The sequence below is a fragment of the Harpia harpyja genome, chromosome 1 (genome assembly GCF_026419915.1).
Source record: "Harpia harpyja isolate bHarHar1 chromosome 1, bHarHar1 primary haplotype, whole genome shotgun sequence".
Taxonomy (NCBI): domain Eukaryota; kingdom Metazoa; phylum Chordata; class Aves; order Accipitriformes; family Accipitridae; genus Harpia; species Harpia harpyja.
Window position 1 is genome coordinate 97,742,789 of NC_068940.1, and position 14,080 is coordinate 97,756,868.

The 14,080-nt window shown below is 38.1% G+C and overlaps 1 protein-coding gene across 9 annotated transcripts in view; it reads right to left on the reverse strand.

The window, feature by feature from the left end:
- The window catches only part of ZMYND11 (zinc finger MYND-type containing 11), a 110,631-nt gene that overhangs the window by 11,420 nt on the left and 85,131 nt on the right, over positions 1-14,080 (reverse strand). For all 9 annotated transcript variants that reach the window (XM_052806557.1, XM_052806543.1, XM_052806546.1 and 6 more), the window contains 7 exons: positions 7,911-7,988; positions 7,418-7,510; positions 5,849-5,936; positions 4,582-4,637; positions 3,793-3,870; positions 3,130-3,248; positions 1,114-1,321 (listed from right to left, as the gene is read on the reverse strand). In XM_052806557.1, coding sequence (XP_052662517.1) covers positions 1,114-1,321; positions 3,130-3,248; positions 3,793-3,870; positions 4,582-4,637; positions 5,849-5,936; positions 7,418-7,510; positions 7,911-7,988 — 720 coding nt within the window. The remainder of the gene's footprint in view (positions 1-1,113; positions 1,322-3,129; positions 3,249-3,792; positions 3,871-4,581; positions 4,638-5,848; positions 5,937-7,417; positions 7,511-7,910; positions 7,989-14,080) is intronic.

The window sequence follows — 14,080 nt, forward strand, 5'->3', positions numbered from 1 at the left end:
CCGACACTTCTCAAAAACTGGGAAAATGCCACTGTTATCTTTCATAAATATATTTATGACTGTTTTCCTGTTTCATCATACATTGTTGTATGACTGCATACGTGGCATTAAATAAAGGGGCTACGAAGGGTTAGCTAAGCAAACTAGTCTAAAAAAAATTAAAACCACTTTGATAAGGAGCATCCCCTTCAAGCAACATTCAGTTTTATAAGCTTTAAGTTTTTAGCTACAAATTGGATGATAGACCTGTTTGACAAAAGAGCAAAAGAAGAGGGTCAAAACATGCTGATTTTTTAAAATACAGACTTAAGAGAGAGGACAGTGGTTTTAAATGAGGAAAGAAAATGTTGCCAGGGCAAAGGCTGCCAAAAATACAGAGAAGCATCCTGCAAGCTATGAAAATCTTACTGCCAAGTCAGTAATAGTGAATATATAACACCCTCTTGGACAATGAATGACTAGCCATGTTCAGCTGTGATAAGGGAATTTCCATATGGCAATGCAAAGTTTTGTATCTTGGCCCTTTGAGCTTTTCACCATTGTTAAAGCAATATATTTTTTCTTGTTTTGCAGAATTATTTTTAATGACTTTAATCAGTTGCTGGTCACATGGTCCTCAAGTGCAACGTTTGCACCTAACTTTAATTGGACTTGCTGACAATGTCATTGCTGGTGTTACTCAGGGATCTGTAACGCAGAATACAGTCCAAAGTGAATATACTCCAGCTGAGAAGAGGCTGAACAGCTACAGGGCTGTCCCTTGATGGGAGTCCAAGAAGGCAGGTGTGCAGTCTATCTGATATCCATGACATTTAACTTGAACATTCCTATGTAACTTTAGAAATCTTGGTCTGTCTCATCAAGGTGCTGTAGGTGACAAACATTTTGAAACTTCCCAGAGGTCATCCAAGAAACTGAGGAAAGAGGAAAACTCTACATTCTTGCTATTATGGAACTACAAAACATAGGGAAAATAGGCCTTGGAACCCTATTCTTGTCACCACAAAACTGCAGACAGAACACAAGGCTAATTTAATAGTAGATTAATCAAAAATGTCATCTTTGTACCCTTTAATAAATTGCCCTTATTGCTAACATTGTGGCAGCACTCACTTGCTCATTGCTGGTGGAAGAGATACTCGACTCTGCCTCCTCTTCCCCTTTATCCTCATTCTTTGATTTCCAGAATCTTCCCTCACGAAGAAAACGCTGGTGCAGTTCCAGCTCGTCACAGGCCTTCTTCCACCCCATACTGCGTTTCACATGCAGCCGATGGATGTTAACTGTGATATCTTGAATGTTTTCAGAGGGGATCCAGGCCCTTTTGAATACACAGTACAGACAGATTCAGAAACATTAAATACAGATAAAGGATCTTGACCTGAGAAACTGACTTCAGAAGCAGTTTTTCACAGTGGCCAATCACTGACAATTCCTTTTTACTCAGAATTTTTGTATATTCAACACATTTGAAAAAAACCAGACTGCATACTGTTAGACATTTGTGTTATTATAAGCACTTGTTAGCTGTGGGTGCTATGGCTGAAAGTCTCTTTCATTTTCAGTGAGCCACAAACCTGCCCCAGCACCAACAGCAGTCACATCTCCTATCTGCTCTCTTGCTAAATGCCCTGCATCAGACACAGAAACATCTTTACTGAAGGTTCGTATGCTAATCCAATTTAGCCCTTGACCTCTTTGCTAAAACTGTCAAGGAATGTACCAAATTATCACCTCAAATAGAGACATTTTGTAGTTTGGACCCCTGTCTATCGGGACTGAACTCCTGTGGGGACTGTCATGCTCTTTGGGACTGAATTAGTGCCTTTGGTTCCAAAGGTACTTTGTCCTCTTAAATATTTTCAGAGGTCCTCATACAGTTAGATGGGCAGCTCTTGACATTTTGAAAGGTTATAGCAAGCAACACTGGACATTAAAGAAAAAGAGTCACTGCCATGCACATCTACGTAACAGAGTAAATATGGTAACAAATTCAATATCTGCGGACAGATTCTCAATTCTTGCAACATAAATTTCATTTCAGTGAAGTCAAAGAAACAATGCTAATTTACACCAACCAGGAGTTTGGCCTTTCGTCCAAGTCCAGCACAGTAACTAAGCAATGGCACTCTAGTAATATGTATTTTGCCTTTTCTATCAGCACGTTTAAGAAGTTACAAGCACCTCATCCCACAAGCATCATGTTACTTTATTGAATAGTTTGAAGTTGTGTGAACTTAATGCCAAAACTACTAATGAGATAAGCTGTATTTGCAAACAGATTCAACATAAATCATTCTGTGATTGAGACACAAATAAAGATATTTTACCCACTTTATGCCTATTACATTATGTACTGTGCAAGTTACACTAAAAGCAGTTTAAATAAACAGCCTCATAAAACACTGTTACTGAATTGCCTAGGCCCTTTTGGGATGCACCAAAAAATACCACCTTCCCAACAACGATGAATTACTTTGCAAATGTCTCCTCTCCTCACATTATAGGCATATAAACCAAAGAGCAAAAAAAATCAGTACATCCACTGTAGTAACACTACTATAACCCTCCCCAAATGCTGAACAAAAAACTGGAGATGGAAGTAAAAACTGATCTCTAAGAGTGACGTTTCCAATGTAAAGAGTTATTCTCTGAAATTGCAAACCGGCTAACAGCAGGAGCTCTGTCAATGTTCTAGCAGTGAGACAGAAACATTTGTGATGTATATTATGTTACTAAAACACAAAATTGCAATGTGCCTGCTCAGAAGAGAAAACTGCACAAAGTCAACACTGCTGGTAGTAAGAATACATTTCTGTCCAATTTTCACCTTGGCCTGGATTAGCAGGCTGCTACTGATTTGAAGAAACAGTTGAAGTTCACTTGCTTTCTTTAATTAAAATGGCATTAAGTAACATCCCTATGGCAACTGTGGAAAGGGAATCTCTGAGCCATTTGGAAACTTCGGGTGTATTAGACTGAGCTTTAAATTTTCTGAAACAATTATGGCAAAGTACTCAGTCTTTCTAATATTGGCAACTAGCTAAGCCAGGATTTACAACATGATAGATGAGATACATTCTTTTAAGTATTGTTTGTAAAAAGCAGCACATGGAATTAATAAATTACCTTTGGTGGTGATGGCCAAAAAAGCGAACATCAACTTGATTGTCCTCTTTCTGCATGACTTTGGCTGGCCAAAACCCAAAGCCTTTCATTTTGGCCCAAACCAACTCATGATTAGGTATCTGGAAAAAATGTTGTATTTATTATTGGTTATGAAGTATTATATTGATATCTCCCCCAAATATTTTGCTGTAATACTATGCTAGTATCTTAAGAATATGGTTGCTGATTATGTCTAGTGCTATTTTCATTTTTATCTTCTTACAATACATATTTCCCTGTTAGATGTATCACTTGGATCAAAGTAAAAAAAATACAAAGTCTGAAAAGGGTGTAACTGTCTATTGAAAACAGAGATCTTAAGCAGCCCCAAAATTAAACCTGTTTTTATAGCTTCATCCAGGAGCAAAGTTTCATTTCCATAAGCTCCTTATTTTCTTATGAGACTGTTGTAACTGGCTGATAACCAAGTTTTATAACCTGTATTGTTACAGCTTTGAACTTCAATCAACATTTCACTCATGTAAAATATCTACGCTTACAGTGTCTTAACCATGCTTTTGAAACAAGCCTACTGAAATGGAATATTCAATGCATTAATGACACCAAAACTGCAGGCTTTTATACAGAAAAGCAAACAAATAAAAATCTGTGTCAGCAACATACACAAGGATAGCAGAACCAATTGTCAGGTCGCGCGTTTGACAAATAGAAACAGTTCTTGCAAAGCTGCAGTTCATCCAGCTGAAAAACAAAACAAAGTAAATAAGCCCAAAAAATCCTATTTATGTGACTTCAGTAGTATCCCTTGCTCTTAAGTAGCAAAATTTTTCAGCCTGGCTTGCTAGTTTGGTGGAGTTACTTCTGTCTGTGCAAACTAGAGGTGTGAAACTGAGGTGAGCTGAGAGTGGATGGCAGACAAGCTGCAAAAACGTTATTCATGTTTTAGAAAAAAAAGGCAGAGGGAGGAGACTAATTCAACTCTTACTGATTTATTATAGTTAAAAAGCAAAGAATAGTTCTTTAAATTCATCAATTATTTTAAGTACATTCTGAAAGAAGTAATTCAACTGCACAAATGGATAAAGTGAGACAGCTCCCCTAGCTTTATTTTTTGGTCTCCTCTGAATGTTGAGAAATGTTTCAATGCCAGTTACAGAATTTGGTAGGAATCTCACCTCAGGATCAATTTATATTAGCAAGTACAATTATTTCTAGTCCAATTACTAGATTATTTTCAAAACTAAAATTTGAATATTGGTATTTTCCAAATGACAGGCTAGTTGCAAAAAAAAACCCCCAAAAGGAATTCTGAATCAGCTGTTAGAAAGTTAGGGGAAATTTATAACAAACTTCACATGCTTTTTATTTTTGTAATATGAAGAATAATTTTCTTAGATTCTGAAATGAAAATCAAATATCTTGCCTACATCTTGGTTACTTGGTACTACTTACTTCATGACATGTGTCTTTGTAAAGCATCCTCGCTATATCAGCTTGTTCACTGTCCGCTATAAATTAAAAATAAATGGTATGAACAATCACAGTATGATCACAGTGCTCACAAAGATTTGCATCTGTCATTGCAATGACTTTCATGCTGTAATTGTGTTGCTTGAGAATACAAAACATAATTTAGTCACTTGGATAACCCCTCCATTTAAAATTTTCTAACGATCAGTTCTGTATTTGTTTTCTCTTTCACATTTATATGCAAAAATACCATTGGAAGCTTTTCAACTGAACAATACAAGTACACATCTGAGGAGCAGCAGCAGGGAGACAGGATTGCTCTTAATATGGATCCAGTTTCCTTCCCTGCTAGTGTCTTAATGACACACTGCAATTCTCCTAAAACATGTCGCTCTGCTATCACCACTCAGCAGGAACACAGGTACAATCACATAAGTATTTCTGCTCAGAGTAGTCCTTCACAGACTATTTATCACTATGTGTTTCCCTTTACACCTGTGTATTTCTCTATTAGCACACTCACATCTCTCCCTACCAACGACACCATGGATCTTCTGATGCTGCAAATAGACTGGTCCCACCCTCCTTCCAGTTTCCCTGATGTGGGCAATGTCTGCAGGGGAGAACCACATCCCTCCTGAAATGATGGCTCTGGAGAACCTTGTTACAGGACCTGGCTATATCTTCTGGACACAGTGGTGGCAGTTTTCCTCTTCCAATCAGACTGTCCCACCATATCAAACAGTCACTTATTACCTTCCCAGCGGCTGGCAGCTTCTCTGTACCTCCACACACTGCACCAGCAGGACACTTCTAGTGTGGATGTACCTACATTTGCTGTTGCAATATGGCAGATATTGCCCAGGAGTGAAAAATATGTGTCTATAGTACATGTTTCTGCTGACACAGTACATCAGAGATCAGACCACTTTCCACCCTAGAACAACATATCTCTACTGGCAGAAATCTGCAGTATAAACTGACTTACGACTTAGACTGCAGAAACAGGATGGCAAAGGTGCAAATTCCCACTAACAGGCCTAGCCAGAGAGGATGACAATAGTTGTGTAGTAGGTGGGCCAGAAAAGACCCTGCAAAGTCCTCTTGCAGCTTACTTTGATTTTTAGGTACTCTCAGACGATCTCATCCACACTTGAGATTATCTAATACCAAATTCAATCCTGAACTTGTGAGTTTCCTACAGATAAAAATAAATCAAATAAAGCAAGCAGTAAATGTAGTACTTTACCTCCATAGAAAATCACTGTGTTGTGTAGAAGCAGCTGAGCATCTGCTTTGAACTCCTCATAACTCCTGTACTTTCCTTCATTTACTTTCTACACAAAAGAAAACATAGGACTGTGAAAAACCTGTTAAAGTGCTGTTACCTGTTTTATGCAGAGAAGCTTTCACAGAAATCTGCATTATGCAACACAGATCAGACACTGCCTTTCCTGCATACAGAAGGAATACTTACAACTTTTTGACATGGTTTGTTAGTACCTGAACATTGGCTGCATTGGTCCCTTTATACAATGCCCAGAAGTAAAACAGGTGCTTTAATACTTGACTAAGTTTAAAAAAAATTTTTCTTCATTATAACAGGGTAAATCTGGAGTAGCTTCCTCATAAGGTGTGGCCCAGAACACTTGTTCAAATTAAAATATATTCCCTGAAGTGATGATTTTGTATCTTAAAATACGAGATCGTTTCAAATCAATATTGACTGCCTTTATACTTCCAGGATCTTCACTTGACAGTCAGTGTTTTCTGATGAAGGCTGATTGCCTTAGTCTTCCAAACTCATAACAAATGCCTACATGGAGCCATGCAGTTCATTTTCCCAGTATGGTCTTTTGTCTCATAAGGAATGCAGCATTTTCAGTTGTGCTCTGTCAAGAACACCTATGAGAATTCCAATCATCAAACAAAACATCATCTGTTTCGAGGATGTTATCAAGGCCAAAAGACCTTCTGTGGAAGCAGATGAAGGTGACACAGTCAAAGGAAGGCCTGACCTATTTTCAGGCTCAACCAGTGTTGCCAGTACTTCAAGCCAGCCCGTAGTGTTCATCTCCAAAACTGTCAGTGAAGCTATTGTTTATCCATGTGGTTCAATAACAATAATAAAACAAAGGCTTTTCACATCTTGTTGTTGTAAAGGTTGTAAAGGGCAAGATATACTACAGCACTGCATAGTAAACCAGTTGCAGCAATGAATAAAGATGAATATGCTGTTCATTTTGGTCATGTGCAGTTGATTTACATGAGTCATGGTCAGACCTTTGGTTCAGAAAAAAGGACAACATATTTATTTTTGGAACAATTAATGCAAAACCAATGTTTTAAGTGAGTCTTGGTTTTTTGTGATCAACAAATGATTGGTTCTTTAGGAATCGTTTAGATGTTTATAAATCTGACACCTATACAAAGGCATAATGACTAAGATTGGAATATGGTCAAAAACATTGGGCCAGATATGCAAACACAGGCACTCAAGTCCATATTCAGTGACTTTAGATAAAGGGTACTTTCTCTAAAGATTTCAGCTACTACAGCACCTAGTAAAACCTTACTACAAAAGGAATTGAGGATATTCTATGTCTGAAAACTAGGAACCACTCAATGGTTTTACTCAGTTAGCTGTTTATGAGGAAAATTTTGAAATTTTAAGCTCCCATATCTAATGCTGGATACAATAGTGAAATACTGATCATAAGGAGAATTAAACAGGATTAGTACCTTTGTCCTTAAAGTTTATCTTCACTGTTAAAAGACACCATAAACAGTGTGGAAGTTAGCAAGCAAGTCACTCTACCTCCTGTATAGTAGGAACATCAACAGCTGAGTGCACCAGCCTTCTATACATTGGGTGTTTGTTGTCCTTCCCTTTCTTGTTTAGATCTATAGCCTGAAAGGACCATGAGACAGTGTAAGTTATTGCATTTAGAATCTGCTTAAAACACAAAAAAAAAGATTAAAAAAATGCAATAGTTTGGAATATTTCAGGTGGGGAATACACAAGGCCAAACTATGGATCCACAATCTGACAGATTATGTGTCTCAAACCTGAAAAATGTCCATTTCAGAGGAGCCACAGGCCCATGTGAACTACTCCTGTGAGAATGATACTAATCGGAGCAATGAGACCTGCTAAGTGTATGCTGAAATACACACACTGCTTATGACAGGGGAAATAAAATGACACCCTGTTGTAGCCCTCCTCCCTGCACAGTCACATGTGGCCAACCCTAATGCACCCTCTACAGTGCAACCCAACACTTCGATAAACTTCCCTGTTTCAGACTCACCCGCTCCTTCATACGAGAGACTATGAATCGCAGGTATGTGCTCATCTCTTGTTTACTTGTGTTTTTTTTCTTGATACTCTGTCAAAGAAAAACAGGATCATATTATTATTTTAAACTTGACTTCAAAATTCATCCAATAAAAATTTTCTCTGCATCACAACATTATTTGAAGAGGTAACTTTGAATCACATATCACACAATTTTTTAGGGAAAATCTTTTCTGGGAAATTAGTAACATCAACACATCACAACAACTATATATGTTGCTTTGAATTATGTCTGGGCTGAGGAGTTCAGGTTTTATTTCCACTTGTAACCATAATACTTTGTCAAAACCTCTCAGGTAAAAAAGTGTCTAATTAGAATAAAGCAATGAAGAAAGGCATTTTAGGGAGCGGTTTAAAATTTATTTAATGATCTTTTTATTAGCAAGGCATTAATATTTTCAGTAAAATAAGAACTTATTTTTAAAATATCCCGCACCATCTACAAATTATGTGCTTACTAGGCAAAATGACACCCTCTAGGAGGAAGTCAAATAGGCTCTAGCCAGTAAAAACTCAGAGCATTTTTTACTGCTCGAGAAACATAGCAGTTGTTGATTTTTGTGGTTCTTCCTTCACAAAAACTAATCCAGATTCTGGAACAGACTGCTTCTTTTTAGCAGTTGAGCATCCAGAGTTCTTCCTCCTCATCTTAGACTAGTATAGAGACTTATCCCCACCCTTCAAAGTCAATACAGGCTAGTGGGAAGCACTGCATACAGAAATCGTGCTGCTAAAAAGAAGGTGTCTCTCTGCAAATGCCTAGTGTGCTCTTACAAACTAGCCTTTCCAATTCCAGGTCACAGCAGCTGTGCACAGTTCTGAATGGCCTTACAACAGCTGGCTGAAAAGTGCTATCTCCTCCTTGCTCTTGTCTACAGTAGTTCTCCAAAACAAAAGCACAGTAAACAACTGCACGAATTCCAGGGTTATTATTCTGAAGTGATTTCTAACTGCTCACATCTCTTGCAAAAACATTTATTCCTCCTCACACCTCCGAATGCACTGAGTGCCAAGCTGAGTTCTCCCCTTCTCATCCCTGACATCACCACCTGTATGCAAACTGTGTGGGCCGAACTGGCTCAGTTACACCTGCATCCTCAAATTTTGATGGTCTTTAGAAAATCCACAAAATAGTGCAGATGACTGTTGCTTAGAAAACACAAGAAAAAACAGAATCCATGTCCTAATAGGTAGGTATGAGACTTATGAATTATTAACTACTAGAAGTGTGCTATTTTTTACTCAATTACTTATATATGACTCTGAACATATAGAGGGAGCAGACACATTGAGTACAGAGCAACTACTTTTATGTATTTACTTGGCAAGAGTAAAAATTACACATTAGCGCAAAAAAAACCTGATAGGATTTGATTGTGTCTCCTCTGCTTTATGTTCCTCCTGCAAGACACTGAAGACTGAAAATCACAGGCTGGCCCTTGTGCTACAGCAAGTGCACAACCTATACATCTCAGGATTGTATTTACTACCTCCTTCTTAAATCAAAATTGTGCACAGCACTACCAATAAAGCTGTTTATTTGATTGCTTAACGGTATGCATAGAATCATTACAAACTGTGCTGAAGTATCGGTTCAGTCATGAACCTATAAAGATACCACTGTATGCATAACAACACTATAAGTTTTTCCTGACAAGACAGTACCACTGTTGAGTAAAACTCACTATTGTGGAAAGGGCCAGCACTAGGTCTTTCTAACACTTACAGTGCATTTAAGCATTATTTTCATAATATTAATGGTTCCCTGACCTTCCTTAGAAACTCTGGAACAAGACAGAATTTTACCCTGCGCTGTATGTCTGAATCACCTTCTGTATATTTATGTTTTACTTTGTCTGCCGTGAGAACGTGCATTCTGCTGGAATTCAATTCACCTATTCAGTTTTGCATAAACCAACATTGCTACTGCAAATGCAAACCCAAATGTGCATTAAATTACCTGCATTATGAAACGCTGCTGTCATTTTGTCACTTTAGGCACTGGAGTGCTGTATGCTTGCTAATGACACAGCATTTTAAAAGACTGAGACTTATTAGGACACAATAAAACTCAATTGCACTGACTAGTCCTTCTACACCTCTTTTTCTGACATGGTTCTGAATTTATCATCCTTTGAAAGTATTTCAGAATTCATGCGAACCATTTTTCATGCCCTGCTGGGCAAGACAGTTTGTAAGAGACTGTGTTGAGATAGATGGTTTACAGTCTTATCCTTTAGATCATAAGAAAAGATAGATAGCTGGCTTTGTATCATTATTGATGTCAGCAATTAATATCATCTTAAGCACCAATGAAAATGATATAATTAACTTGCCAATTCAGGCAAACTCGAATTTCTCCACTTTTCCTTCAATTCCCTACACTGATTTATTTTAAGAAAAATTTGATCTCCAGGTTCCTCTACTAAATGTTGAAAGGTAATAAATTTAGGGAATTGGAGCCTATGAGCCAGCAAAATGTCTTTTTATGGCAAGGTTGCTCACCCTTTGTAGAAAGCAAGTTATAATCCAACTGCTTCATTTGCTTTTCAACAAAGATTAGCCCTTTAGGAGGTACCATTCACACATTCTTTGGAAGCTATAATGAAAAACATGTAATTTTTTAATTAAAAAAACCCTACTTTGTATTTTGAAGACTTGTAGTGTTCTCAGAGAAGTGAATCTAGAGCCACTTAAAACAAGAAAATAGGTAATACTAGATGGGGGATATGATTTGCATAAAATCTATTTATATTGCTCTGACACAAGGAAATATACCCACTTTCAGGTCCCTTTATAGCCAGAGTGATACAGAAGCAAGTCTAAATGAAAATTAGGTCTTTTAATTTCCTACTTTTAGGAAACGAAAACAATGATGGTGGCTTGTGAATCTGTAAAAGTGGCAAGATCCACGATCCACTGTGTTTCTTTTCCCACAGTCAGATCTACTAAGATATGCTACTGCAAACCTTGTTTAAGTACAAGTTTCTTTCAAGGAGACTGCTCAGATTCAGTCCAGCCCCCAAAGATTAGCAGGATCTTTATACCTGTAGATATCCTATTTGTGGGATACATTATCTTAACATAGCATTGTACTAGGTCTGGCTGGGATGAATTTAATTGTCTTCACAGCAGCTCATATGGTGTTGTGGTTTAGATTTGTGACCAAAACAGTGTTGATAACACACTGATGTTCTACCTCTTGCTGAACAGTGTTTGCACAGTGTCAAGGCCTTTGCTGTTTCTCACTCGCTGTCACAGTGAATAGATTGGGGGGGACGCAAGAGGAGACACAACCAGGCAGATAATGTGAACTAAGCAGAGAGACATTCCATGCCATATAATGTCATGCTCAGCAATAAAAAGGAAGAGGAAGGGGTTTAAGGGGGTTAGCTATCTTTTGCTTGGGAATTGGCTGGGCATCAGTCCACCCATGGAGGGTGGTGAGTGATTGCCTTTGCACCACTTGTTTTGTTTCTCTCTTCTTCCATTTCTTCACTTATTAAACAATTTTTATCTCAGCCCAGAAGTTTTCTTGCTTTTACTCTTCCTTTTCTCTTCTGTCCCACTGGGAGTTGGGGAGAAGTGAGAGAGCAGCTGTGTGGTGCTTAGCTGCCTACAGGGATTAACCCATAACAAGGATGATTCCTAAGTCATGCCATTTTTAGAGAAATCTGCAACCCTTCTGCTTTAATCAAGAAAAACTGAAAGGCTTGGTCAGGCATACATGTTTACATAGGGGATGTAGAAGTGAAGTAATAAGCTTCACAATAGCAATCCTCATCTAGAAGATTAATGAGATCTGGTAGGTGGAAGGCCAAGGCTGTAACCTAACTCTGCTTGTGGGTGCAGGAAATACCTTATGTATGCCTTATTCTCTGCGGCACATCTATTTCTTAGAAGCTGGTACCTGAAGGTTGGATTTACATTAACAACGTTATATTCAATATTCCAGATTAATAATACTGCTTAGCTGTTAAAGAGGGTAGCAATATATTGCACTGTGCAGGTGTGACTTATTTAGCAATTCTGACACGCTTATAGTGCAGGAATTCACTACAAGACTTTATGAACCACACGAGGTTTGCAGCAGCTAGGGGTACTGCCAAGAAACACTCCATCCTGCAGGAGCACCGTTTATGATGGAAGTAACTATCCTTTGCACCCCGAGTTAGCATGTAGCTCTCGACTCCCAGGGTGACAATGGTCACTATGCTGCAGTTGCTGCAATCTTTCATTTGAAGAGAAAAAAATAGAGAAACTCTAAGAAATGCAAGGTGTTAGTGCCAGCATTCTGTCTAGCTATAAGCATTTAAATTACATTATTTCCATGTAAAGAGGTTTCCCTGTAATCTCCCATTAACGAATATTTTTTTTCCCTTCCTCTCTCAACTGTCACGTGTATACACATCAAAGAGCTTCATTTCAGTACAGTGATGGATTAGGTGAAGGCTGCTCAATGACAGATACATGTTTCTAAGGCACCAGTTCCATTTTCAGAAGGAATTCAGGTTTCCAGGGGTTTATCTGCAGAGGGGAACTATGTGCATGAGTCTAACATACATTCACCACTGCTGTTTAGAATCTCCTTGCTTTACCCACTGGCCCTTGGATTTTTTAGGGCTTAAATTTCCAGAGGAATTTGGTGCTACATATGGAAAGCTTTACTGTTCTGCCGCCCTCTCAAACTTCCAACCCTCAGGTCCTCAGGTTTCCTGTACCATTAAGAAAGGTATGCAGGCACGCAGGCACACGGGATGGGTCTCAGAGCAACCAGTGCACCATATGCCCTAAGCAGCATACAGAAAAGCATCTGCATGAGCAGAATATGGCATAAGACCTGCCTCTTTCAAGACCATATACAGTTAAACTAGACATTTCAAAGCATTAGGTGCTTCTGGAAATGTTACAGCTGAATCCACAAGTTGGTTTGTACTTGTACGGTGCATTAAGCATCTTCTGAATATGAAGCATCATATAAATTAAATGTGCTTTTATGTGCACAGAGAAGGTGGTAGAAGGCTTGAAGTGGAGCTTTCCCAGTTTTCTCACTGCTGTGGACAAATTCCTTTATACTTTATTAAATATGCCTTATGCAGTGCCCAGTTCTGCTGGCTCCCTGATTTACTCAAGGGTGTATGTGGCTGCAAGGTGAATGGGAGGGACCTGCCAAGCACTAACATGTCCCCAGGTGTGGTCTCTGTGTACTGAGCCATGTGGTGCTAATATCACTCCTATACTAGGAATTCCCTTCACCCACCAATCCATGGCTATTATTTGTGTGATTATGCCAAATCATATTTATAGAATGTTTCATCATACAGTTATCTACCAAACTCCTACCATAACACCCCATAAAGTAAAAGTCAAGTTCTTCCTTCCTTGTATTTTACATTAACCATCTTGACTGACAGCTAGTATCTAAAACCCCCTAAGTACTTGAGTTACTTCACTTAAGTAACCTTCATCTTTCTGTGCTTCTAACTTTGTTAGTCATTCTCACTTGTCAAATTATGTCTAAAGTTGATTGTGAACTGCATGATGTTGTATTTTTATGTACTCTATGAAATGCTTAGTACAGTACCAGAACTCAGAAATAGCCTATTTATAGAATACTTATCAGCACAGCATTTAATACCTTAAGCTCTACAGTTTACTTTACTCTCATATATACAAACCCCAGAAATATTGAAACACCCACTATGATAGGTAAATTGGTTATAATTCCTTGCAAAGCACATGCATGGAAGATCAATCTCTGATCAGATGATTGTAAAAAATGTAGGAGTCAAGTGAAACCATATGAATAATTCTTTCTTTTTGTTTCACGAATCAAAATCTATTCCTCTGGGACGAACTATATGTCACCATGCATAATTTTGCCTTTCTATAAAATTGTTTTAAAATTTTATTTTTTTAAAAAAGAAATAATAATAGTCAGTTACCCCAACGTGTGATCAATAGTCTCCTATTGAGATTTTTGTATGTATCTACTTCCCCCCCCCCCCGAAAACCACTAGTATTTTTGCAGTACTTTCTGCAGTCTTTAGGTGCTAAATTAACAGCTGGTTAACAGTTCCTCCTTTTATCTTACCAAAGAGCAGCAATAAATGTACGTCTCCT